Source organism: Oryctolagus cuniculus, chromosome 14, assembly GCF_964237555.1.
Source record: "Oryctolagus cuniculus chromosome 14, mOryCun1.1, whole genome shotgun sequence".
Classification (NCBI taxonomy): Eukaryota; Metazoa; Chordata; class Mammalia; order Lagomorpha; family Leporidae; genus Oryctolagus; species Oryctolagus cuniculus.
The window spans coordinates 90,083,470-90,109,913 of record NC_091445.1 but is presented as its reverse complement, the minus strand read 5'-3'; the positions used below and the strand labels follow the sequence as shown (position 1 = coordinate 90,109,913).

The 26,444-nt window shown below is 44.1% G+C and overlaps 1 protein-coding gene across 2 annotated transcripts in view; it reads right to left on the bottom strand.

The window, feature by feature from the left end:
* The window catches only part of SLC30A5 (solute carrier family 30 member 5), a 37,050-nt gene extending 13,645 nt beyond the window's left edge, over window positions 1–23,405 (bottom strand). The window contains exons 1-8 of one of the 2 annotated variants that reach the window (XM_002714071.5): window positions 23,105–23,405; window positions 14,668–14,790; window positions 13,491–13,557; window positions 11,577–11,662; window positions 6,726–6,813; window positions 3,403–3,490; window positions 1,867–1,943; window positions 124–294 (exon numbers count right to left, since the gene is read on the bottom strand). In XM_002714071.5, coding sequence (XP_002714117.2) covers window positions 124–294; window positions 1,867–1,943; window positions 3,403–3,490; window positions 6,726–6,813; window positions 11,577–11,662; window positions 13,491–13,557; window positions 14,668–14,790; window positions 23,105–23,193 — 789 coding nt within the window. In that variant the 5' untranslated portion in view covers window positions 23,194–23,405. The remainder of the gene's footprint in view (window positions 1–123; window positions 295–1,866; window positions 1,944–3,402; window positions 3,491–6,725; window positions 6,814–11,576; window positions 11,663–13,490; window positions 13,558–14,667; window positions 14,791–23,104) is intronic. The other variant, XM_051853437.2, reaches the window with a different exon arrangement.
* Between the last annotated feature and the right edge of the window lie 3,039 nt (window positions 23,406–26,444).

Genomic DNA, 26,444 nt, shown 5'->3' with positions numbered 1-26,444 from the left:
TAAGAAAAAGAATAATGTAGGCAATTTTTAAACTAAAATCAAAATAAAATACAAAGTACTGAACTGAAATTTATAAGTGATATCAATTCATTTTACTTATTACCAATAAATGCTTGCTCTTACCTCAGTTGTCATAGAAAGAACAATGACCCATGGGCACAAGAGAAGCACAGAAACAAGATGGGATAAAGCTTGAAGACGTTTGGCTCCCCCAACATCTATAGAGAGTTTTCTGGAAGCTGTGTGAAAACCAACTTTACAACACAAAGCCAGTACTAGCAACAATACTCCACCCTATGAATAAAATTGCAAAATTTCATTAGAAACATACACAGTTCAATACTTAATCCTTAAATACATGATATTTGAAGGAATGGAACTAGCATGTTTTTCCATGTCCTTAATTACTTAACATTTATTTGTTTACTAATTTTTATTTATTTGAGAGGTAGAGAAATAGAGGATGAGACAGAGCTCCCATCTGCTGCTTTACTCCACAAATGCCTGTATGGGAAGTCAGGAGCTGGGGAGCTTAGTCACGGTATCCTGTGTGGGTGGCAAGTGATCCAACCACTTGTGCTATCACCTGCTGCCTTCCTTTAGGGTAAGCATTAGCAGGAAGGTGGAATCTAGAGTGGAGGCAGGACTCTGGAACTTGAACCCAGGCACTCTGATGGTGATGAAAGCAGCCCAAGAAGTGTCTTAACTGCTACGCCAAAAAGCCCACCTCTGAGAATTTAAATGCATATTTATATTTAACTGAAAAGTGATCTCTGTTAAATATAAAGTGGGAATAAGAGAGGGAGGAGATGTACAGTTTGACACATGCTCACTCGGACTTACCCCTAATGGTAGAGTTAGAAACGTGCCAGGGGATTCCAATTCAATCCCATCAAGATGTCATGTACCAATGCCATCTCACTAGTCAAAGTGATCAGTTTCAGTTCATAACTGATCATAATGATAGGATTAAATGTCAAAGGGATCACATAAACAGACTAGTGTCTGCTAATACTAACTGATAGAATTAAAAAGGAGAGAACGATCCAACATGGGAAGTGGGATACATAGCAGACTCATAGAATGGCAGATGTCCTAAACAGCACTCTGGCCTCAGAATCAGCCCTTAAGACATTTGAATCTGGCTAAAAGCCCATGAGAGTATTTCAGGCATGGAAAACCAAGACACTGTGGCAAAAACAAACAAACAAACAAACAAAAAACAAAAAAAGAAAACCTAAATGAAAGATCTCTGTGAGATCCCAGGGGAAAGAACGGGCCATCAAAGAAGGACATACCTTTCTCCCAAGGGAGGAGAGAACTCCCACTTTGACTATGGCCTTGTCTAACTAAGATCGGAGTTGGTGAACTCAAGAGGCTTCCATAGACTTGGTAGCTCATGACAAGAGCCTCAGGTGATTACTGACATCAGAAATAAGGGTGTCAATTGTTAAATCAACAACAGGAGTCACTGTGCACTTACTCCCCATGTAAGATCTCTGTCCTTAATGTGTTGTACTATGTGAATTAACGGTAAACTACTACAAGAACAGTACTCTATACTTTGTGTGTCTGTGTGAGTGCAAACTGTTGAAATCTTTACTTGGTAAATACTAAGTAGATCTTCTGTATATAAAGATAATTGAAAATGAATCTTGATGGAGAATGGGATAGGAGAGGGAGTGGGAGATGGGGATGGTTGTGGGTGGGAGGGAGGTTATGGGGGGAAAAAGCCGCTATAATCCAAAAGTTGTACTTTGGAAATTTATATTTATTAAATAAAAGTTAAAAAATGCATATTAAAGTTAGAGCTGCTGTAACCTTTTAAAATCGTTTGGTCACATTAGCAAAAAGAAAAGAACATACCTTGTGATCTGCCACACCTAAGAAGGCAATGGCTGTGTAAAGCATGTGAGTTAGAGCACTGTCATGATGTCCTTCAGCTGAGTGGGGTGGAGTAAAGGAAAACATTCCAAATGTTAAATCTTTAAAACCTTTTGGGTTGAAGATAGACTAGTCTGAGGGCTCTGAACCTGACCACCCTCAATAACGTGCTTCTCTTAAAAACAAAACAATTCAAAATCTAATTCTGGGAAACAACTTATAAATTGGATTGGACTGTATTTCTTTTGTTGTCTGCAAGACAATTTTAAGAGTACTCAAGATATAGTTGGTAATTTTAATACTTAATCTCCAAAATACATTCACTTACATACTATACGTCAATAAAGGGACAAGAACAAGGACTCTCCTTGGACCACTTCAGAATTAAAAGTTGCCTTTTTAAGGGCCACCAGTCCTGAATCTTTCTAAGTCACTGACCACATAAGCCCCAGAAGAGTAGTCAGCAGCAAGCAGGAGAGGGTGGGTGGGAAGAGCATTGCAACCCAGAGGCTTTTCAAGGTAATGGCCCCTCACTCATTACAACAAGTAATTATCAGTTTACTAGTGAGTTTTAGGGTTATGAGCATCAGTAGCCAGAAGAACCAAAACTGGTACTTTAAGTTCTCCTGAATGAAGTGGGCAAAGGCCTATGGGTAGGAAAGACTAAGGCATGTCTGTAGAGTAAAATGAGTGGCCATTTGACTGAAAACTTGGATTTGTGTAAGAGAAGAGCGGGGGCTGAGGTGGAAATTAGAATTTAAAGAAAGAGAGTAGATACCAAGCAAGGGAATTTGAAGTTTTTCTTCCACACAAGAGGATGCTGGAGATTTTTCACTTAATCTCAAAAAAGGTTTATATTTAATAACTGCCACTAATAAAATGATCATTTAAATTGTTAAATTATAAGGGAGCAATTAGACTGATTATGCCAAGTGGAAAATCATACATTTTTCAAAAAAATATTTGAAAGGCAGAGTGACAGAGATGGGGTAGGAAGGGAAGGAAAGAGGGAGAAGGAGAAGGAGAGAGGCAGGGGGGATCTTTTATCTGCTGATGCACTTTTCAAATGTCCCTAACTGCCACAGCTGGGCCAAGCCAAAGCCAAATTCTACCTGGGTCTCCCACATGGCTGCCAGGGGCCCAAGCACTTGGGCCATCATGTGCTGCCTTCTTAAGCCCATTGGCAGGAAGCTGGATGGGAAGTGGAACAGCTGGTTCTTGAACAGAACTAACACTCCACTGTGCCACAATGCTGGCCCCTCATCCATTTTTTAAAAGGCACCAGGACAGTCTAAATCTTCCTTCAATGTCCCAACTTTCTGAAAACTTCTGATATTACAAAAGATACTGAGAAGCCATAAAATATTCATTACTTGAATATTGATTTAGGATATCTACATTAAGCTATGAAAGTGTTATTGATTGATCAGTTTAATTTATTCACTCCTTTTCCCATTAGGCCAATCTTCTACCTTTCTGCAAGACTTTAAATGATTTCAATGTATTGCGAAAGGATACGGTGTTCTGCCATTTTAGCCATGAGATCATCATTGTCAAAAAGCAATAAACAGATCACAGCAATGATGAAAAAAGCAGCCCCTCTTGTCTGAAAAATGAAGAAAATATTATAAAGGATGGAGTTTTCAAGGGTGGACTTTAAAGTAACTGTATAAATGCTAAAGAAAAACATTTTTTTCAAATAAACAGTTAAAGATTTGTTATTACTTACAGAATTAACTTCCCTAAATGTTACTTTAGTTTTGGCAGAAAAGCCCAAGTAGCTAAAGAATAATTAATAGGGACTTACTTTACTCTACAACATGAAAGGGATAGATAACATTCTAGTTACTCCTGTAGGAAACACAACTAAGGCATGTTAATAAAATTACCACAGTCATTTCCAAGAGCTAATAAAAGTGTAAAGTAATTAAAAAGCTAAATAAACTTTTAAAATTTATGTTCTCATTCTAAGGAAAGGACTCTAAAAGAAAATTACAGAACGAACCCTTCAGCCTCATTTGTACAAATGTTTCAGAATTTTAACTATAAAAACAATCTAAATAACAGTATATATTCAGTATTTACAAACTTAAAGGTATAATACTTCCTGCATAGTATGGATTTTTATGACATAGGTAATATTATATGAATATTTAGTTATATTCCATATACATATAATAAGCATATTAAATAAAAGGTTAAAATGAAAAGTAAGGATACTATTCCATGTGTTATATGATTATAGCCACCCTTGAAAAACTCTGCATGGTAGGTATTATGACAAAAGTCAGCATACACTAAAACATCATACAATTTTAAATTTTTAAAATTTTCATTGAGTTAGGATATGCTAATATTAGCAACATTCAAATACAGAGTATATAATTTCAACTTTTACTAACAAAGTGGAACACCAAAAATTTTGCTGTGCTTCAGAGAATTAACAGAAAAAAAAAACAAACACTAAGTTCTGCACAGGTGTTCTGATTCTTGCTGAAACTAATGAGAGGATATGTACGAACTAAACAAGTACTCTCATTTCTGATTATTGATGCAGCGAAACCTTTATTTTATCTTTTTTTTTTTTTTTTTTTTTTTTGACAGAGTGGACAGTGAGAGAGAGAGACAGAGAGAAAGGTCTTCCTTTTGCCGTTGGTTCACCCTCCAATGGCCGCAGCGGCCGGCGCACCACACTGATCCGAAGGCAGGAGCCAGGTGCTTCTCCTGGTCTCCCATGCGGGTGCAGGGCCCAAGGACCTGGGCCATCCTCCACTGCACTCCCTGGCCACAGCAGAGAGCTGGACTGGAAGAGGAGCAACCTGGACAGAATCCGGTGCCCCGACCGGGACTAGAACCCGGGGTGCCAGCGCCGCAGGCAGAGGATTAGCCTATTGAGCTATGGCAGCGCGGGCCAAACCTTTATTTTAAAAAATGTTTTATAGTTATTTGTATTTCTTTTGTGAATTGTCTTTTCTTATCCTTTGCTCATTTCTGTTGAAGATCTGTAAGTGTTTTATTTAGTGACATGTACATTTTATATCTTAGAAGAAATGAGAAACTTTAACTCATAATTTTTGCTGTTGTTAAAATTTTTTTTTTGACAGGCAGAGTTAGACAGTGAGAGAGAGACAGACAGAGAGAAAGGTCTTCCTTTCATTGGTTCACTCCCAAATTGGCCGCTACAGCTGGCGCGCTGCGCCAATCCGAAGCCAGGAGCCAGGTGCTTCTTTCTGGTCTCCCATGCAGGTGCAGAGCCCAAGCACTTGGGCCATCCTCCACTGCACTCCCGGGCCATAGCAGAGAGCTGGCCTGGAAGAGGGGCAACCAGGACAGAACTAGCGCCCCAACCGGGACTAGAACTCGGGGTGCCGGCGCCACAGTTGGAGTATTAGCCAAGTGAGCTGAGGCGCCGGCCTGCTGTTGTTAATTTCTTGTTTACATGATGTTTTCCATTATACAGAAGTTTCTAACCATTACAAAGTCAAATGTGGTGAATTTTCCCTTTGAGTTTTTTCCACTGCTTTTACAAAATTCGTTTTTGCCTTTGTATTAATCTATGTTAAGATACCTTTCTTTAAGCCCACAAAAGTCTTTAATCCACTTGAAATTTATTTTGGAATATTCTATACATCAGAGGGAAGCATTAAATAGTAGCTTACTGCTTAAGTAACAACGACTCAATTTTCCTTACTCATAAGTTTAAGGCATAACGGTGACTCAATTTGAAATCCACAGTATGTATTCTCTCACTCTACTCCACCAGGCGGGTTACTTTCTTCATCCTATTATTTTATTCGTGTCCCTCTATGCTTGCCCTGAAATCCCCTTTCAGAACAGGGACTGTTATACCTTACGTATCTTTGTTTCTCCTTTCCCTTCTGTCTAGGACACTGCGCCACGCACAGGAGTCCTTTTGGGTGTGTTTTTTTTTATAGAGTATTATAAAATTTTATGTTTTTTCATCAGGTGGACACTTTGGATAATCCATTCCAGAAGACCAGTGCGCCTGACTTAAATGAAGCCTGTATCCTTCTCATGCTGACAAAAGCACTGGCAGCACAGGCTGGGTCAGATTTCTGACTCAGACAGTGCGGTTCCAAGTAGACACGGCCACAGCGAGAACCCTGCCTACATTTTTCCAGGTTGCTTCAGTAGGGCTACTGGCGACCCACCCTACTTCAGGAATCATTTAATTTGGTAAAACAGAAACATTATAGCTCTAACAGCTTGGTACTACAGATTGGAAACTCATTTACTATAAGACTATAATACCAGAATCACTTAAGAAAATGTTGGACAAATTTTCATCAGATATTTTATACGTGTGTGCGTATAATTATTTATTTTCATATTATATGTAACAAGTTCCTAGCTATTTCCCAAAATTGTTGACAAAGGCAAAGAATAAAGTCAGTGGAGGAGTATAACATGGAGACCTTTGAGGTGATGTGCCAGTTCTGTGTTTTGGTTTGGTGGTGATTATAGAAATCTTAGCGTATAAGATTTCATAGACCTACACACACACATAAACACAAGTTAAATAAAATTGGTAAAATCTGAATAAAGTATATGGGTTGTACCAATGTCAGCTCCTTGATTCAGACAGTGTACTTAAGTTGGGTAAGAAGTTACTTTTGTGGGAAATTGAGTGAAGGTTATATGGACCTCTCTGTACTATTTTTACAACTTCCTACGGCTCTATAATCATTTCAAAATATAAAGTAAAAAAGAAAAAACCTCCCTGCATTCTTATAAATGGTAAAAGACACGATTTTAATGCTTTGGATAATGTTTTACACTATACTTTCACTTTCCAAATAACTGATAAGGAAGCATTCTACCTTTGCTGGTCCTCCTCCAGAACTGGTGAACAAAACACTGAGGAGCGAGATGACAACAATTTCACTGTGTTCAAACAGCAGCAAAGTCCTACAAAAATAAAACACTGTCATTCATGAACTTTATCTGATCTTTATCAGGAAGCACAAATTCAACCAAAGGTAAGAGAAGAAAAGAAATAATCCCCCTGACTTCAGAAGGCAACATGAGATATAGGTACAACTGTGTGGAAATATTTTGACATTGTCTATCTAAGAAAGGTAGAAGCTACAAATACCCAACATTAGCATTCCTAAGATTATATTATTATAAGGGCTTCTTGAAAATATGTTCCAGGAGGCCGGCGCCGTGGCTCAATAGGCTAATCCTCCACCTTGCGGCGCCGGCACACCGGGTTCTAGTCCCGGTTGGGGCGCCGGATTCTGTCCCGGTTGCCCCTCTTCCAGGCCAGCTCTCTGCTATGGCCAGGGAGTGCAGTGGAGGATGGCCCAGGTGCTTGGGCCCTGCACCCCATGGGAGACCAGGAAAAGCACCTGGCTCCTGGCTCCTGCCAGGATCAGCGCGGTGCGCCGGCTGCAGCGGCGGCCATTGGAGGGTGAACCAACGGCAAAGGAAGACCTTTCTCTCTGCATCTCTCTCTCTCACTATCCACTCTGCCTGTTAAAAAAAAAAAAAAAAAAAAAAAGAAAAAAAGAAAATATGTTCCAGGAAACACAAGGTTGCTCATATCAGCATTATGTGCAGTAGACCAAACTGGAAACAACTTATATACACACTAATAACAGACTGGATAAAAAAGTCTTTCCATTCAGTGAACTATCATACAGCAAATAAGAATAAATGAAATGTTATGAATATACCAAAAAATACTGAAATATATGATTTAAAAGGTAAATCTTAAGATGCATGAATTATATTTAAAAACTACTATAAAAATGAATTATATATGTATCAAATAGGCAAACCTCAAATGTAACACTGAATGGATATAGCATGTTGCAGAAAAAAATCCATGCAATATATCTGCATTTATATAAAGCAAAAAGTTTGCAAAGTTAAACATAAAAAAAGAGAAATAGGTGACAAAACTTAGAGAAACCAAAGGAATGAAAAACAATGACAACAAGCCTGCGCCGCGGCTCAATAGGCTAATCCTCCACCTAGCGGCACCGGCACACCGGGTTCTAGTCCTGGTCAGGGCGCCGGATTCTGTCCCGGTTGCCCCTCTTCCAGGCCAGCTCTCTGCTGTGGCCCGGGAGTGCAGTGGAGGATGGCCCAACTGCTTGGGCCCTGCACCCCATGGCAGACCAGGATAAGTACCTGGCTCCTGCCATCGGATCAGTGTGGTGCGCCGGCCACTGCGGCCATTGGAGGGTGAACCAACGGCAAAAGGAAGACCTTTCTCTCTGTCTCTCTCTCACTGTCCACTCTGCCTGTCAAAAAAAAAAAAAAAAAAAAAAAAAAAAAAAAAAAAAAGAAAAACAATGACAACAACAAAAAGCTTAGGCAGGGGGAGAGGGGGATGTAATGAGGAGATGCACAAAGGCCTCCAAGTTACTGACAGGTTTTTTTTTTTTTTGTCAGGCAGAGTGGACAGTGAGAGAGAGAGACAGAGAGAAAGGTCTTCCTTTGCCGTTGGTTCATCCTCCAATGGCTGCTGCAGCCGGTGCACCGCGCTGATCCGATGGCAGGAGCCAGGTGCTTCTCCTGGTCTCCCATGGGGTGCAGGGCCCAAGCACTTGGGCCATCTTCCACTGCATTCCCGGGCCACAGCAGAGAGCTGGCCTGGAAGAAGGGCAACTGGGACAGAATCCGGCACCCCGACTGGGGCTGGAACCTGGTGTGCCGGCGCCGCAAGGCGGAGGATTAGCTTAGTGAGGCGCGGTGCCGGCCACTGACAGGGTTTTATCTGGGGGTTGAGTTCTGGATATAGTAGCAGACAACATATGATAGATATTCATTTCATTATTCTTTAAGCATATTTACATTTACTTTCATATGCACATCTTTAAAAAACGTTAAAAACATCACGAGCCAAAAGGAGGCTTATAGGATCTAAATGGTACCAGGTTTTTAGCTGCTTGTTAAATGAAATTTTTTTTCTTTTCTTTATTCAAAAATTTGTAATGAATACATCAGTGGAAACTTTACTGCTATTACCATTTGGAAGATAGTAATTAAAAAAAAAGTAAATGTACCAAAAAAAATAACACTAACCCAAAATGAGACTAGCAAATTGATCAAAGTAGTTTCCTGATTGAGAAATTGCCATAATGGTTTTAGTAATGGAGAGAGGCAGTGCTGCTGGTGGTAATGGGTTGTAAAGGCGGGAAGCACATGGCCATGTACGGAGCCAAGGAAGAATGTATTTTCCCCTCCTATCCTATCCTAATACATTGATAGGGACAGTGACTTAACATATGAACCAACAGATAATTTTTATTTATTTGACAGATAGAGTCAGACAGTGAGAAAGAGAGAGACAGAGAGAAAGGTCCTCCCTCCGCTGGCCCACTCCCCAAACCGCCGCCATGGCCAGTGCTACACTGATCCAAAGCCAGGAGCCAGGCGCCTCCCCCCAGTCTCCCATGTGGGCACAGGCGCCCAAGCACCTGGGCCATCCTCCACCACCCTCCCAGGCCACAGCAGAGAGCCGGACTGGAAGAGGAGCAACCGGGACCAGAACCCAGTGCCCACACAGGATGCTGGCGTCGCAGGCAGAGGATCAACCCAGTGAGCCACGGCGCCAGCCCCACCAAAAGGTAATTTTATAAATAATTAAAAATACTGTAGATGATATACAACAGCACCACTCAGCCACACTCAACATAAACAGAAAACTCTGTTCCCCTGATGAGAAGTTCAGCTAGCTCTCCCACCCCTCCAGGATGCTGCTGCTCCCTAGTACACGGGGCTGTGGTATTTGGAATTATGTGCACTTTGCATCTGACAAAGTACGGGGCACACAAGCCCCGGAGACTCCAACCTAGACGCTGTTTTATTAGCCACGAGAGAGGAATGAACTTTTTGCAAAGCATCTCTAGTCATCACTTTCTGTTCTGTCTACCCCACTGTTCTACCTGAGATCCTTCAGAACATCTTTTAAAATTTTTTTTCTTTAAAGATTTTATTTATTTCAGAGGCAGAGTTACAGACAGAGAGAGGGAGAGACAGAGAAAGCTCCTCCATATGCTGGTTTACTCCCCAAATGTCCACAATGGCTGGAGCTGGGCAGATTCAAAGCCAGGAGCCTGGAGCTTCTTTGGGTCTCCCACGATGGTGAAGGGGTCCAAGGACTTGGGCCATCTTCTACTGCTTTACCAGGCCACAAGCAGGGAGCAGGATCAGAAGAGGAGCAGCCGGGACATGAACTGGTACCCATGGGATGGCGGCGCTGAGCTCAGGCGGGAGCCTAGCCTACGATGCCACAGGGACAGCCCCAGAACATCTTTTATTTTAGTCCTTTCCTCTCATGCTCTTATTCCCTCATCAATGACAAGGTACTTTTTCTTATACTTACTAGGTAAAACCCTTCAGAGATAGAGAAATACTAAAAAATCCTTATGCACAGTTTACATGTTAGGGTTCCTATTAAAAAAATTTTTTTTTTTAATTTCTTTTTACTTATTTGAAGGCAGAGCAACAGAGAAAGAGAGATCTTCCATCCACTGGTTCACTCCCCAAATGCCTACAACAGCTGGGACTGGGCCAGGCTGAAGCTAGAAGTCAGTAACTCAACTGGGTTTCCCATGTGGGTGGCAGGGGCCCAAGAACTTAAGCCATCACTGCTGCCCCCCAGAATACACATTAGCAGAGGCTGAATCAAGTGCAGCTGGGACTCAATCCCAGGCACTCTGATACAGGATAGGGGTGTCCCAAGTGGCAGCTTAATGGATGTTCCACTGATCTGCCCATATGATTCCTAGTAAGTGGCCCTTAAACACTTCTTTCTGAAACTGGCTTATTTGCACAAATAAAAAGATCACTCTATACCTCTAGGGGAATATGAAATGAGAGCAGTCTTAACCCACTATTCTTTTAGTTTGATGACAGTCACACTATTATTCCCCAAATGCTTGCTTACAAGGGTATTTGCAGACTTGTCCAAAAAGAAAAAATAAAAAAATGAGTGTTTTTAAACATTTTGCTCTCCTAGGGCCAATGCTTTGACACAGTGGGTTTACCCACTGCTTTGGACACCAGCATCCTATACTGGAGCAGCAGTTCAAGTCCTAGCTGCTCAGCTTCTGATCCAGCTCCCTGCTAATGTACCTGGGAAAGCAGCAGAAGATGGCCCAAGTGCTTGGGTCACCGCCAACAACACGGGAGACCTGGAAGAACCTCTCGGTTCCTGGTTTTCAGCCTGGCTCAGCACTGGACATTGCAGCCATCTGAAGAATTAAATGGCAGATGGAAGATCTTTCTCCCTCCATCTCTCTTTGTCTCTGTTACTCCACCTTTCAGATAAATAAAAAAGATTTCGCTCTCCTTATTGGTTGATTTTACTATTTCAAATCTTGTTACTTCTAAATTAGCTGCTAAAAGGGATCACTAATGAACAATAAAAAAGCCACTCATGCCAGAACTTTCTGAAACTCTTCTTTGGATTTCAATTAGTAAAATACCTGCAACAGATCATGAACACATACACTAATGGTATTTGATAAAGAGCCAGTCTACAACTAAGTAGGCTTTCTTGCTCTCTCTTACTTATTTTGTTGAATTTTACCCAATGCTATCAAAGTGATAGAAGGATTTTTTACAAATAAATATTTGACATAAATAATAGGGTAACAAAACTACTATTCAAAATGAAGAAACATAGATTATTAAAAAAGAGCATTTTTATTTACCTTAGTGGTCCACAAAGGGTAAGGCCAAAAAACCACAAGAGTGAAATGATACACCCGGCAACTGCATGTTTAAATATTGTGATCCACTATAAATAGAAACCAAAAATCCAAAATATCAGTTATATATGTTTTGCTAAAAATCTCAATCTTAAATCAAACACACAGGGAAAGATAATAACACAAATATTTTAAAGATGAAATAGCTACATATTTTGAGACCAGAAAATGTTAAGACCCCTTGAATAGCTAGATTTACAAGATAATATTGTTTCCCATTAGCTACATTCTGTCTGTTTAGATCCTGAAATCTTTTACAGAGTGCAATTTTCTGTTTTCTCCGTTTCTCACTGGTTTCCTAGGAACATCTACTGTTTCAGACTCTCTTTAAAGATTTATTTGAAAGGCAGAGAGATGGAGAGTAGGGGAGACAGAGAGACATTTTCTATCCACTGGTTCTCTTTCTAAATGCCCTCAACAGCCAGGGTTAGGCTAAGCCAAAGCCAGCAGCCATAAACACCCCTCCTATGTGGGTGGTAGGAACTCAAATATTTTGGTCTTCATCATTTGCCTCCCAAGTATGTTAGCAGAAAGCTAGATTGGAAGAATGGGACTGAACCAGGCACTCTGGTATGGGATGCAGGTGTCTCAAGCAGGGGATTAACACCTCTCTAATTTTAATTTTAGTCTTTATATTCTTTTCCTTCAGGAATTTTTAGTGCCCCAATTATTTGAAAAGAGAGAAAAATGTTAATATGCAGTTTCAAATATTTATCCTATTTTAAAAATGTTCTAGGTATCTAAACCAGAAGTACTTGAATTTGTCATCCCAGTTCTGGCACTGGTCTTGTAAGCTGCAGCATACAGCAGGCATGCAGTATGCTGTAACTTCTCTCTAAAGAGGCGATCGTATGGATGACTATGCAGGACGTAGGACATTTCTGGCGTGAAGCTTGAACCTCAGCTGCATAAAGGGAATAAGGACAACGAAGATGAGAGTGATATAATGCACCCTAATAAATATGGCATATGTACATGCCAGGCACAGCATGCTAAGAATTTTACATAAATTAATTGATCCCCACAGCTCCATTAGGAAGTTATTACTAATTCCATTTTACAGGTGAGCAAATGAGAGAGAAATTAAATAACTTGCCCAAAGTTAAGAGCTAATAAGCAAGACAGACAGACTATGAATGTCTAATTCTTAACCTCTATGCTTCGGCAGCCTGCCAGTGACATTTCTACCAGGTGCCTGGGCATGCCTCCATGTCTGATCTGCAAATCTTTCAGAATAAGGAGCCAGTGTTAAAGAACACAATCACATAAATGCTTTTATAATTCTACCCTCTTCCACATTTTTACACATTTCATTACCTTGGTCCTTTATAGTTTACTCTTGAAGCCTCCATTTGGAAAAGGCAAATCAAGAGTGAAGAACAAGTTGGCTCGGGAATGTTCTGCTGTGAATTTAAATAATTCTCGCTGACCAAATATAAGCACCGTGGCAAGGCCGCTGTGGCACAGCAGGTTAAGCTGCTATCTGGGATGCCCGCATCCTGTCCTGGAGCACTGGCTTGAGTCCTGGCTGCTCTGCATCTGATCCGGCTTCCTATTAATGCATCCCGGGAGGCAGTAGATGATGGTGCAAGTGCTTGAGCCCCTGCCACCCACGTGGGAGACCCAGATGGAGTTCTGGGCACTTGGCTTCAGCCTGACCCAGCCTTGGCTACTGTGGGCATTTGGAGAGTGAACTAGTAAACAGATCTCGCTCTCTCTCTTTTTCCCTGTCTCTGTCATTTTGCCTTTTAAGTGCAAGAAAATTAAAAAAAGTTTTTTTTAAAAATACAAGCACTGTACCCTGTACCACTGAAAGGGAAGTTTCTAGGAATAAGCAATTCTTGAAAAAAACCTTACCTGGTGTTTGGTAATAGTTTTCCCAGAAGAAAATGGCTTTTGAAACAAAACCATAAAAAATGCAGTCCTGTAAAAATAGAAACACATATTTGTACAAATCAATATAAAATATAAGGTACAGTTTTAATATATTAGTTTTAACTACATTAGAACTTGAAAGGTATTCTATTCTCTACAGAAATCATAGTGGAGAACCGTACTTATTTTAAGGCACCCACTGCAACACTTTAACAACTCCTTTTTTTAGAACTGTTTTCAATACTAGTTCACAAGTCACAAAAGTAAAGGAGTCTCAGTATTTATTCGTGACATAAAATACCATAGAAAATAATTCCTGTCCTCTCTAAAATTCAGTGATAACAAAACTTGAACCAATAGAAATGAAGAAAGTACTAATTATATATCTTCCACATTACTAACTAAAATAGCTATATAAAAATGCACACAACTGGAGCCTTAAAGTTCCTAGCCCATAATCCCCCAAATTACCAAAATTACACTCTCAATTCTAGTAATTCTTATTAACATGGAGAGTGGTCACTATCAATCTCAAGGTCTAGCAATCTTTAAAAGGATTCCTTACTATACGTAGAATAATAAATAATACAAAGTTTATACTAAAGGAATAGGAAACTCAGGCCAGTAGAGTTTAACTCAGAAAATAAGGAAGATCTGGGCTAAGATAAGCCTGCTTGAAGACCGGGCTACCTAAGTGGGATTGTTCTGGGAGCTGCCAGGGTCTCCAAGACCCTTCCAGGGAGTCTGCAGGCCCAAAACTATCTTTATAAAAATACCGAGACATTATTTGCTCTTTTCACTCTTGTTCTCTCAGCAAGTCCACTGGAGTCTGTCAGAAATTACATGACGGAGGTAGTGCGACAGAATGAAAGCTTAAACAGTTATCAGCACAAATATTAAAAGAACCTGGCAAAAATCTCACGAACACAAACTACAGCAAAAACCTGTTAGGTAAGTGATCAGAGCACAACATTCTCCTTTTCTTATCTTTCTCCTTTACCTTTAACCTTAGGTATTCTTCCATTTAAAAAAAATCAAGTACTTTTAAGGAGCCATAAATTGCACAAAACATTCTATATAAAGTTTCCTAAAGACACTCAGTTAAAGCAAGATTTTCAAAGAAATAGAAAACATTAAGAAGAAACCTGCAAACACTCACCCAAGTTTTAATATAAAAATGAACTGAACAATGTGAACTACTTTCAGGAGATCATATGATTCAAAAAGTCCGACAGCCTTCAAACATTTAGTGAAACACAGTAACACAATGTATTTCGTTAATCTGAAAAACAAAAGCAGAAACAAATTTTTTATCTTTGAAATCATAAGGTATTCTGTGAGCATTGGTTTTTTATTTTTATACAGCAGAGGTCATTTTAGAAACCACAGAAATACTATAAAGGAAAACCAACATACACACACACACACACACCCCCAAACAACTTACCACCATGTGCTCACTACCAACAACCTTGTAGTATATATTTTGTGTTTTTTTTCCCAATGGATATTAACACTTTCTCTCCTCCTTTGCTCTTTCAAATAAATAGATACACCTTTAAAAAAAAAGATTTAAAGATAAATCTATTTATTTGAGAGGTGGAATTACCGAGAGAAAGGTCTTCCATCCGCTGGTTCACTCCCCAGATGGCCACAATGGCTGGAGCTGGGCTGATCGGGAGCCAGGAGTTTCTTCTGGGTCTCCCATGCAGGTTTAGGGGCGTGAGATTTCCCAGGCCATAGCAGAGAGGTGCATCAGAGGAGGAGCAGCCGGAACACAAACCGACGCCCATATGGGATGCCAGTGCTGCAGGCGGAGGCTTAGCCTATCATGCCACAGTGCTGCCCCACAATAGATAAATCTTAAAACAACACAAAACAGCACATGTCCTTGGGCCCCTGCCACTCATGTGGGAAACCAAGTTGAGTTCCTGGTTCCTCATGTTGCCCAGGTACAGATTGGCTACCGCAGGCCATTTAAGGAGTGAACCAGAGGATGGTGGGAGTATCTGTCTTTGTAGCTGTATATCTTAAAGTGCCAAACTAAAGATAAAAATATTCTTGGTTGGGACTGGAGCCATGGTATAGCCGGTAACCTGGGGTGCCGGCATCCCATATGGGCACTGGTTTGAGTCCTGGCTGCGTTACTTCCAATCCAGCTCTCAGATAATGTGCCTGGGAAACTAGTAGAAGATGGCCCAAGTGCTTGTGCCCCTGCACCCACATGGGAGAATGGAAAAAGCTCCTGGCCTCTGGCTTTGGATTTGCCCAGCTCTGGCCATGTGGCCATTGGGAAGACTAAACCAGTGGATGAAAGACCTTTCTCTCTGTCTGATATATTACCTCTCAAATAAATAAATAAATCTTAAAAAAAAATTCTTGGTTAACTGAATTGTCTGAACTATTCGGCAATTTATTTTTTTTATTTTTTATTTTTTGACAGGCAGAGTGGACAGTGAGAGAGAGAGACAGAGAGAAAGGTCTTCCTTTGCCATTGGTTCACCCTCCAATGGCCGCCGTGGCTGGCGCGCTGCGGCCGGCGCACGGCGCTGATCCGATGGCAGGAGCCAGGTGCTTCTCCTGGTCTCTCATGGGGTGCAGGGCCCAAGCACTTGGGCCATCCTCCACTGCACTCCCTGGCTACAGCAGAGAGCTGGCCTGGAAGAGGGGCAACCGGGACAGAATCCGGCTCCCCGACCGGGACTAGAACCCGGGTGCCGGCGCCGCAAGGCAGAGGATTAGCCTAGTGAGCGGTGGCGCTGTCGAAACTTAATTCTATCTGTGATGAAACCAGAAGCTGACAACGCGGAACAGAGGAATGGAAACAGGACTGCCCCTTGTCTGCCTTGGTGAGTGACTGCAGCAAGGGCTGTGGGGAAAGCAGCGGAGGGAACTGCAGAGTTCTGAAAAGGCCCAGGAACTGGAAGCACCTCAGAAGGATCCTTCAGAAGGCTCCTAAGTAATCAGGTCCCCAGGTTCCCGCCCAGCACAGGCAGGCAACCACCTCTCTCCCCTCAGCCACTGCGGGAGCTCAAGGCTTAGCCTCTGCTGAGTTCTAGACACAGGGCAAAGAAAGCATAAGGCATGGGACAGGAAACCCGGAGATGAAAAAGGAGCTTATCGTCTTAGCCTGTCCTCCTCTTGTCTCACTGAACTCCAAAATGCTAACAACAGCTGGGTTTTAACCTTCCAGCAGGAGAACCCTTCTGGAAAGCCCATCAAATCCCTAGCAGTTATCTAGGTATGAAAGTAAATGTATATGTACTAGGAAAAAAAGAATAGGACACTAGCACATAGCAGGTGGAAAACACCATGGAAATTCTCTAGCTCAATTTCTCCCAAACTGAAGACTGGGAAGTTAGAGCCCAGAGAGCCAGGGAGGGTGAAGCTGTGTCTCTTAACGGTTCTCATCTTCTCAGCTGTCCCCTGCGAATGCCCTATCTGCAGGCTCACTCCCCAGTGCAGAGAGCTGCTGTGGTTGGGCCGAGCGGGAACCAGGAGCGGGGAACTCAGTCCAGGTCTTCCACATGGTGGCAGGAACCCAGTCATCTGAGCCATCACCACGGCCTCTCAGAGTCTGCATCAGCAGGAGGATTGAGCCGATACACTCTGATGTGGGATCAGACAACCCGTTAAGCCAAATACCTGCTCCCTAAAATCATCTTTAAAATAAAAAACACAATGCATATTAAAGCCTAAGATTAATTTGGACTTTGACTTGCTTAAACTAGAGAAAAATTCATAGATTTAAGTACATTAACTATATTAATCCTAATTATCTGGCTTGTGGCAGCAGTTCATACTTAGCTCACAAAACTAATAGCTGAGCTTGTGTAATACATGGTAGGAAAGAAAGCTGCTTCAACAACACACTAGTGTGACAGTGATACCTAGAAAAGTAACACCCACATACAGTAATATACTACATAGGTGGTAGTTAAACTCTGGCAATTTAAACTATTAGCAACCCAGCCAAAATTCAAAATAAGAAAAGAAAGAAAGTGGAGAGGGAAGCTTAAAACCACCCACGCTTTGCTCCTTAAAGGCTTAACTAGGTGTGGAAATAAGGCAGCAGAAAAGCAGCAAGCTCACAAAGAACAATATGATCAGCAAGACAGGATGGGGAAAAAACAAAGACCAGTAAAAACAGATGGAGTTACATTAAAAATCATAGCAGCCCAGGAATTCTCGATGTCTGCCGGGACTCTTGTACATTCCTCATAGGGCTATTTAGCCGTCCTTCAAACACTCCTTGCCCACTTTCTATGTGCCAGATGCCATATACAGCCAAGGAGTCTTAGGGAAGTTTGACAGGCGGGGGCTTAATCTTTCCCTCTTACTGATAATAGGGGCAAGATGTACCTGCAACTCCTCCTTCCACTTTCTTCTTGCTTTAAAGGAGGATTTTAAAGATTTATTTGAAGGCAGAAATACAGAGAAAGAAGGTGTTGGTGGGGGAGAAAGAGTGAGTTTCCATCTGCTGGTTTACTCCCCAAATGGCAGCAACAGACGGGGCTGGGCCAGATTGAAGCTAGGAGCCAGGGGCTTCTTGTGATTCGCCCATGTGCACCGGCCCCTAAAGGAGGATTTTAATCTAAAATATTTTTTATCTAAAGCTGCCACATCCATTTTATAATAAGCCTGAATATGGGAAGCTCACACACTAATGATGGCAGAGCAGAAAGACAGAAACAGGGGTGGGCGCTGTGGCAGAGTAGGCTAAGCCACCCCTTGCGGTGCTGTCATCCCATATGGGCGCCCATTCATGTCCCAGCTGCTCCTCTTCCGATCCACTTTTCTGCTATGGCCTGGGAAAGCAGTGGAAGATGGTGCCCAAGTCCTTGGGCCCCTGCACCCGTGGTTCACTTGGCTAATCCTCTGCCTGCAGCGCTGGCATCCCATATGGGCGTTGTGTCTAGTCCCGGTTGCTCCTCTTCCAGTCCAGCTCTCTGCTGTGGCCCGGGAAGGCAGTGGAGAATGGCCCAAGCACTTGGGCGCCTGCACCCGCATGGGAGACCAGGAGGAAGCACCTGGCTCTTGGCTTTGGATCAACATAGCTCTGGCTGGAGTAGCCATTTGCGGGGGTAAACCAACGGAAGGAAGATCTTTCTCTTTGTCGCTCTCTCTCACTGTCTAACTCCTTCTGTCAAATAAAAAAAAATGATTTGTTTATTTGAAAGACAGAATGACAGAAAGAGACAGACAGAGATCTTCCATTTGCTGGTTCATTGCCCAAATGGCTGCAACAGCCAGGGGTGGGCCAGGCTGAAGCCAGGAGTCAGGAACTCCATCGTAGTCTCCCAAGTGGGGGGCAGGGGCAGGGGCCATCATCCACTTCTTCACAGGAGCTTTAGCAGAAAGTTGGACTAGAAGCAGAGCAGACAGGACTATCCTGAGCTTTCTGATATGGGATGCTGAAGTCACAAGTGGCACCTTAACCCACTGTGCCACAGTGCCGGCCTCAGAATTACAACCTTCTTCTTCCCTTTAAAAAAAAAAATTCATTCATTTAAAAGGCAGAGAGACAGGTCTTCCATCTGCTGGTTCACTCTCAAATGGCTGTAATATCTGGGCTGGGCCAGGGCAAAACCAGGAGGCTGGAACTCTATCATGACAGATTTCCTATCTGGGTGGTGGGAGCCCATACACTTGGATCATCTTCTGTTGCTTTCCTGGAATGTCAGCAGGGCGCTGGATTGGAAGCAGAGAAGCTGGGACTTGAGTGTGTGCTCTGAGACAGGATACTGGCATCACAGGTGGTAGCTCTGGTTACTTATAAGTAAACACATTCTAGGTGCTAACCAAGGCAATCAATGTGTACCACACACCCCACCCTGAAGGACCTGGGAGTTTACTAGGAGAGACAGGTAGGCTAACAGAGAATTTATGTAGCCCAAGCAGCTTAACAGAGACGTCTAAAAGAACTGATGTGGAAGACACTTGCTAAATGGGAAAGTAAAGGACATCTTTAAAGAGTTTGAGATGTTTAAGTCTGTACTGAAAACTAAGTGGGAGTTACCAAATAAGGGACAGCATCTTTGAAAATACAGAGAACAGCTATACAAAATACTAGCACTGGGACAAAACCCTGAGGATGTTACTGTACGCAGGCTTAGTTCACTAGATGATGCTTAGGGTCACCAAAAATCATCAAAGAAAACTAAGTTATATTTAATATTCTTGTTCTAAGGTGGGGGTAACACTTTTCTGAAGTATGAACAAAATTTAAAAGGTCTGATACTTCAGTGCCAAGATAGTCTTATGGAACAGTAATAAGATTTACTTATCTATATGAAAGGCAGAGTTACAGAGAGAGGGGGACAGACAAAGGAGGAGAGAGATTGATCAGTCTTCCAACTACTAGTTCACTTCCCAAACAGCCACAATGGCAGGACTGGGCCAAGCTGAAGCCAGTATGGAACTCCATCCAGGTCTCCCAAGTGGGCTGCAGGAGTCCAAGTATTTGGGCCATCTTCTACTTTCCCAGGTGCATTAGCAGGAAGTGGAGCAGCTGGGACTCAAACCGGCTCCCATATGGGATGGAGGCATCACAGGTGACAGCTTAGCCTGTTGTGCCACAACACTGGCTTCCCAACAAAACATTTCTTGATAATGTAATACTATCATGATCTGATACTAGCTTTCTTTATTCCCATTTTAAATTACAGGAGTAGAAGTGGGTGTTTGGCCCAGCAGTTAAGATACTACTTGGGATGCCTGCATCCATATAGGAGTCCCTGGGTTCAAGTTCTGGCTCCACTTCCAATTTCAGCTCCCTGCTAATGTGCCCTGGAGGCAGCAGATGGTAGCTGAGATGCTTGGGCCTCTGCCATCCATGTAGAGACCTAGACAGAGTTCCTGGCTTTGGCTTGGCCCAGCCCTGGCTGTTGCAGACATTTGGAGAGTGAACACGTGGATGGAAGCTCCTTCTCTATCTGCCTTCCAAGTAAGAAATGAAAACAAATAAAAATTCTAATTATAAAATTTATAAGTAGTGGGTTGTAAAATTTTAAATAAAATCATTCCCAATTTCCTCCTCCAAGGTAACCAAGTTGGTATACCCCCAAACCTTTTCCTTTGCATTTCCATGTGTGCACACACATATCACTTTACATTCATTCATAACTGTACACATACTGTGATACTGCTGTATCACTTTTCACATAATATATATTGAAGATCTTTTGCTAACATTGTTAAATTAGGAGAACTATTTTAACATTTTAGTTAAAACTTGTGCTCTTTGATTTTTAAAGTTCCAATTAGCAAAGTCTTCCTGTTGGGCTGAGGATGAAAAACACTAGCTATGGCAAAGAAACCACAAGCCATCATATCAGCAGATAGTCTAAGTTTATATTAATCAGGGAAAAAACAGCTTCATTTATTAAGATTTGGGGAGGGAGAGGAAAGTGGCCCTGAGCCATCCACCCTCCTAGCAACACAGAAGGATCCAATTCACCTCCCCAAGCTATCAACCATTATTTGCCACTATCTCTGCAGAGCTCTTTTCTGTGAAAGGTTAGAAAACTCTTTGGTTGTCTAAACCTGGAAATACTGAAATCTGGATTCGGGTTCACACCTGCCTCCTGGGCTCTGCTCACTGCAGTAGCTCACAGTTCACTGGCACACACACACACAAATCAGGATGTAATTCAGATCCAATTCATTCAATGAATACTCAAGTGTCTGCTATGTAGTAGGCACTACTAGCAGGGACTGAAAGAATCTAGACCCCGCAGCTCATCTGTTAATTAATCTGCCCTGAAGATTAGAGAGTGCCAGCCCACAGTTGTTGAGCACCTCGTGTGTTCCAAATGCTTGGGGTATGTCACTTACTCGTTAGAACAATCCCACAGACGGAGTTATATCCTTGCTTTACACATCCAGAGACAGAGAGTGTATGAAAGTTAAGTAAGTTGCCTAAGGTCATATAACTAAGACAATCCATAGCTGTGGATTCTGGTATAAAAATACCCACAACTGAACGATCTGTCAATTAGTTTATGAAAAGCAAAACTCTTATAATCTGCAATCCATCAAAATTCAACCAGTCCTGAGTTGAATTTGAGTCTGTAAACAACTACATTAAAAGAGTAAATCTGCAAAGCAAATAATGCAAATTAGATGGCAAAGGGTTATTTACCATAGTTACCTAAAACAATGAGCACAGTACTTAAAAACAATCCTTTTCAACTACTCAAAAAGTTATTTGAAGTTTGCACAGAAGTTGCAAGAATAGTACATTTTATCTAAATTCCCTACTTCTGTTTTTTTAAAGACTTACTTATTTGAAAGGCCACACTACAGAAGAGAAGGAGAAAGAGATCTTCCATTTATTGGTTCTTTCTTCAGATGGTCAAAATGTCTGGGACTGGGCCAGGCCAAAGCCAAGAGCCTGGAACTCAACATCTGGGTCTCCCACATGGGTGGCAGGGGCCCAAGCACTTGGGCCATCTTCTGCTTTCCCAGGCACATTAACAGGGAGCTGGATCATAAGTGGAGCAGCTGGGACAAGAATCAGGGTCCATATGGGATGTTGGAGTCACAGGTGGGGACAACCTGCTAATACCACAAAGCTGGTCATTGAATCCCCTGTGCTGGGAATTTAGCACAATGCTGTCCCATTGGCTTTCTTGCTCTCTCTCAATATACACAAAACATGTTTTCCCCCGGACTTTTTGCCAGTAAGTTGCATATACACTCTTTTACCTTTAAATACTTGTATTTTCTAAGGACACGGATGTCTTCCTATAAAGCCTGGAGTGATTATCAACTTCAGGAAACCTATCCGTGATGACACTTTAATCGATGGTCCGTAGTCCAATCCTGTCAGTTGACCTAGTGATGTCTTCTACAGCATTTTCCCATTCTACTGCCAACCATATCCAGCCCAGAATCGCTTACTGCATTGGGTTGCCACGACTCAATAATTAGTATCGGATCTGCTGCTATTCACAAAACAGGTTCCTCAAAACAGACTGGGAAATCAATGCTACAAAGACGCAGGTGGTTTAAGCTCTGTTCCAGCATTAAGCAGTGTTCTTTGCACAAAAACGAGTCGTGCGGATAACGCGGCTACTATGGTCCTAAGGAACTGATCACAACAATCTTTACACCTCAACAGGAACGAAGCCTCACGACAAGCAGAGGCAACAGGTATCAGCCAAGCAACCTGCCGGCCTCTCCGGCCCCGCCAGGCCACCTCGGCAGCCAGGGCAGGGCAGGGAGAGGTCGGTCCTGGACCTCTCGGTCCCTCATCTTGGGGTCACGGGGAACGGTCACTTTTTACTCTAGGAATGTCTGCATCTTCTGACAAGTGCACATTTCTCACTGAGTAACGGACACGGGAAGGAAAGAACGCCGGGTGACGAGGCTGGCTCCTCGGTGCGCTGGGCTGCCCTGGGCGCCGCCGCCGCCCCCAGGCAGATGTCATCAGGTGAAGCAGGCGCTCACCGGGCAGCTCGCCGGACCGTCCGCCCGCAGCCCCGCGGGCTCGGCGGGGGCTGCGTGGACTCTGCAGCGGCCTCCCCCGGTCCGACAGGGGCCCGCGGAAAGCTGCCCGCGCCCGCAGCGAGCGAGTCCCGACCGGTCCTTACCGAGCGCTGGGCACGTCCACCGGCCCGAGGCCGCCGCCGCCGCCGCCGCCCGGGCCGGCCAGCACGTCCCCGCCGTATCTGTCCTCCATCCCGGGCTCACGAGCCGCCGCCGCTGCCCCGGCCGCGGGGTCTCCTCATGTCTCGCTGCTGCCGCGGAACGGCGGGCGCAGGCGCGTCACTCCCCCATGGCGGCGGCCCCGCCCGGGCCCCGCACGCCGGGCCGCCGAGTCCCCTGCTCCCGCTCACAGGCACACGCGCGACGGGACTAGGCCCCGGGCAGTTCCGGGAGCGCCGGGTTCCCGGGAGGCCGCACCGGCGGGGACGCGACCGGGCCACGTCATCCGGCCCAGCAGCCCTCACTCCCGGGGGCGTGTCTAACTCTGCGCCTGCGCACAACGAAGCGCTTGCTGGTCCTCGCCCGTTTTGGCTCCTCCCACTGCGGCGTGACGGCTCGAGGCCCCGCCCCCGCCCGCCTCTCCGCTCCACGTGGCTGGGGCGCCTTCGGAGGGCCCCTCGGGGTTCGGCGGGTTCCTGTAGCGCGGAGGAATTGAGCATAGAGCTGCAGGGGGTAGTAGGGGTGGGCGCTGTGGACCAGGGGCCAGGCCGCCGCTCGGTAGGTCCACATTCCGTGTGGGAGTTGCTGGGATTGAGTCCCGCCTCCGCTCCCAATCCTGTTTGGACGGGGCTGTCATCCCCAGGTGTGGGAGACCTGGAGGGTGTCCTGGGATTTGGGAGTGAACCAACTCTGCCTTTCAGTTAAATAGAAATAAATGGTTATGAACCAAAACCCGGAAAACCGGAGCGCAGTCGTCTCAGCCTCTGTGTAAGTGGTTCTTCCCGTAGCGCGAGTCGCTAGGAGAGACCCAGCGTGAGCCTCGCGGCCTTTCTTCCACCCCTGCACCTCGACGTGCAGCTTCCTCAAGGACGGCGTCTGCGGGCGGGGAGGCCGGCCCGTCTGTATCTCGGGGAAGTGTGTGTGTGGGGGGGTGCTTTCGTGGTGCTTTGGTTTTGTTTTTTATTTGGGGCAGGAGTGACAGCCAGACGGAGGCCTTGGGATTGCGGACGTGTGTGAGGACAGGACATGGGAGAAGAAAGGGATTTTTTCAAAGTGCTGCTGTACACTATGTTTTCCCCCTATTTTGGAAAGTACAGAACGGAGTTTCTTTACATTTGACTGTAACACTGTGCTGCTTAATGCAGGCACATCTGTGAAATCCAGCTGCCGTAGGCAGGGAGGTGCAGGTCCAAGCCCCCTCTCCTTTTCTCCCCGTCTGTAAATGCAACCACCATGGCTGTTGACTGCATTCCTGCTATGGCCTTTAGCTCGTTAAAAGGTCATCATAAGGTAATAACCATGACTGACACTCCTGCTCCATCATATACCTTAGGGCCCGGAAATGGGTGGTACCCAAGCCCTGCCCCAAACTCCACTCCTTATGAATATTCAGTTCTCCCAGACCTCACCACCACCCCCTCTGCCTCCAGGAGTGGCCCAGAATCACTTGAGTTCACCTCGCCCTTGAGCATGCCCAGATTGCTTCCTGAGAACGAATTTTCACTTTGCATGGGAATAAATCTGGCTTAGCTGTTGATCTCTGCCTGCTTGGTTCTTTTATTTAAAAAAAAAAAGGTTTATGGGGCCGGTGCAGTGGCGCACTGGGTTCATCCTCCACCTGAGGCGCCGGCATCCCATATGGATGCCGGTTCTGGCCCTGGCTGCTCCACTTCTGATCCAGCTCTCGGCTATGGTCTGGGAAAGCAGCAGAGGCCCAAGTAGTTGGGCCTCTGCACCCACCGGAGAGACCAGGAAGAAGCTCCTGGCTCCTGGCTTCGGATCAGCGCAGCTCCGGCTATTGCGGCCATTTGGGGAGTGAACCAACGGAAGGAAGGTCTTCTTTACTGTCTGTAACTCTACCTCTCAAATAAATACATAAATAAAATATTTTTTAAAAAGGTTTATTTATTTATTCAAAAGGCAGAGTTACATGGAGTGGGAGGGGAGAGAGAGAGAGAGAGAGAGAGAAAGAAATTCCTTCTGTTGGTTCACTCCCCAAATGGCTAAAATGACTGGGGCGGGGACACAGCCAAAGCCAGGAACCTGGAACACCATCTGGGTCTCCCACTTGGGTGGCAGGGGCCCAAGCACTTTGGTTATCATCTGCTGCTTTCCCAGGTGCATTAGCAGGGAGGTGGATTGGAAGTGGAGCAGCTCAAATGGGATGACAGCATCACAGGCAGAGGCTTAACACTTGTGTCACATCAATGACCCTGCTGTGTTTCATTCTTGAATCTTTTTCTTGTATTGCAGACAAGAACCTGGGCACAGCCACCCCCTGACAAAGCCACATAGCAACAGACCTTTGTGTTGTTTTTCTGTTGCTAAAAAATCAGGATTGTGGGCTCCTGGGATTGTCTTGGTTTGAATCCCCCAACTCTCCCACTCAGTAATTGCGAGACTTTGGGTCAGTCGCTTGGCCTTTCTGTACCTCGGTTTTCATATCTGTAAAATAGTAATAGTAATATAGGATTTTTAGGGGGATTGTATGTGTTAATTTGTGAAAAGTATCTTCAACAATGAATGCTATATATAATTAATACATGTTAACTGTACATGTGGGTGTCCCAAATAGCATCTTAACCACTGTGAACTGTTACTATTCATAGGGAAATTTGGGGTTGAGGATTTGAAGATGATGAACTTTTTAAAATTTATTTGTTTTTTTAGAATAAATTTTTTTATTTTATTATTATTTTTTTAAGTAGAGAGCAAGAGAGAGTAAGAGACAGGGAGATAGGTAGGAAGAATTTTTTTTTTTTTTTCCAGCCACTGGTTCACTCCCCAAATGCCTGCAACAGCCAGGACTGGATCAGGTCAAAGCCAGGAGCCAGGAATTCGATCCAGGTCTCCCATGAGAATAGCAGGACCCAAGTATTTGAGCCATCACCCGCTGCCTCCCAGGGTGCACACTAATAGGAAGGTGGAATTGGAAGTCGAGCTGAGACTTGAACCTAGGCATGAGATGTGAGTTTCCTTTCATTTTTTTTTTTTTGACAGGCAGAGTGGACAGTGAGAGAGAGAGACAGAGAGAAAGGTCCTCCTTTTGCCATTGGTTCACCCTCCAATGGCCGCCACGGCCGGCGCACCGCGCTGATCCGATGTTAATCCTCCGCCTTGCGGCGCCGGCACACCGGGTTCTAGTCCCGGTCGGGACACCGGATTCTGTCCTGGTTGCCCCTCTTCCAGGCCAGCTCTCTGCTGTGGCCAGGGAGTGCAGTGGAGGATGGCTCAAGTGCTTGGGCCCTGCACCCCATGGGAGATCAGGATAAGTACCTGGCTCCT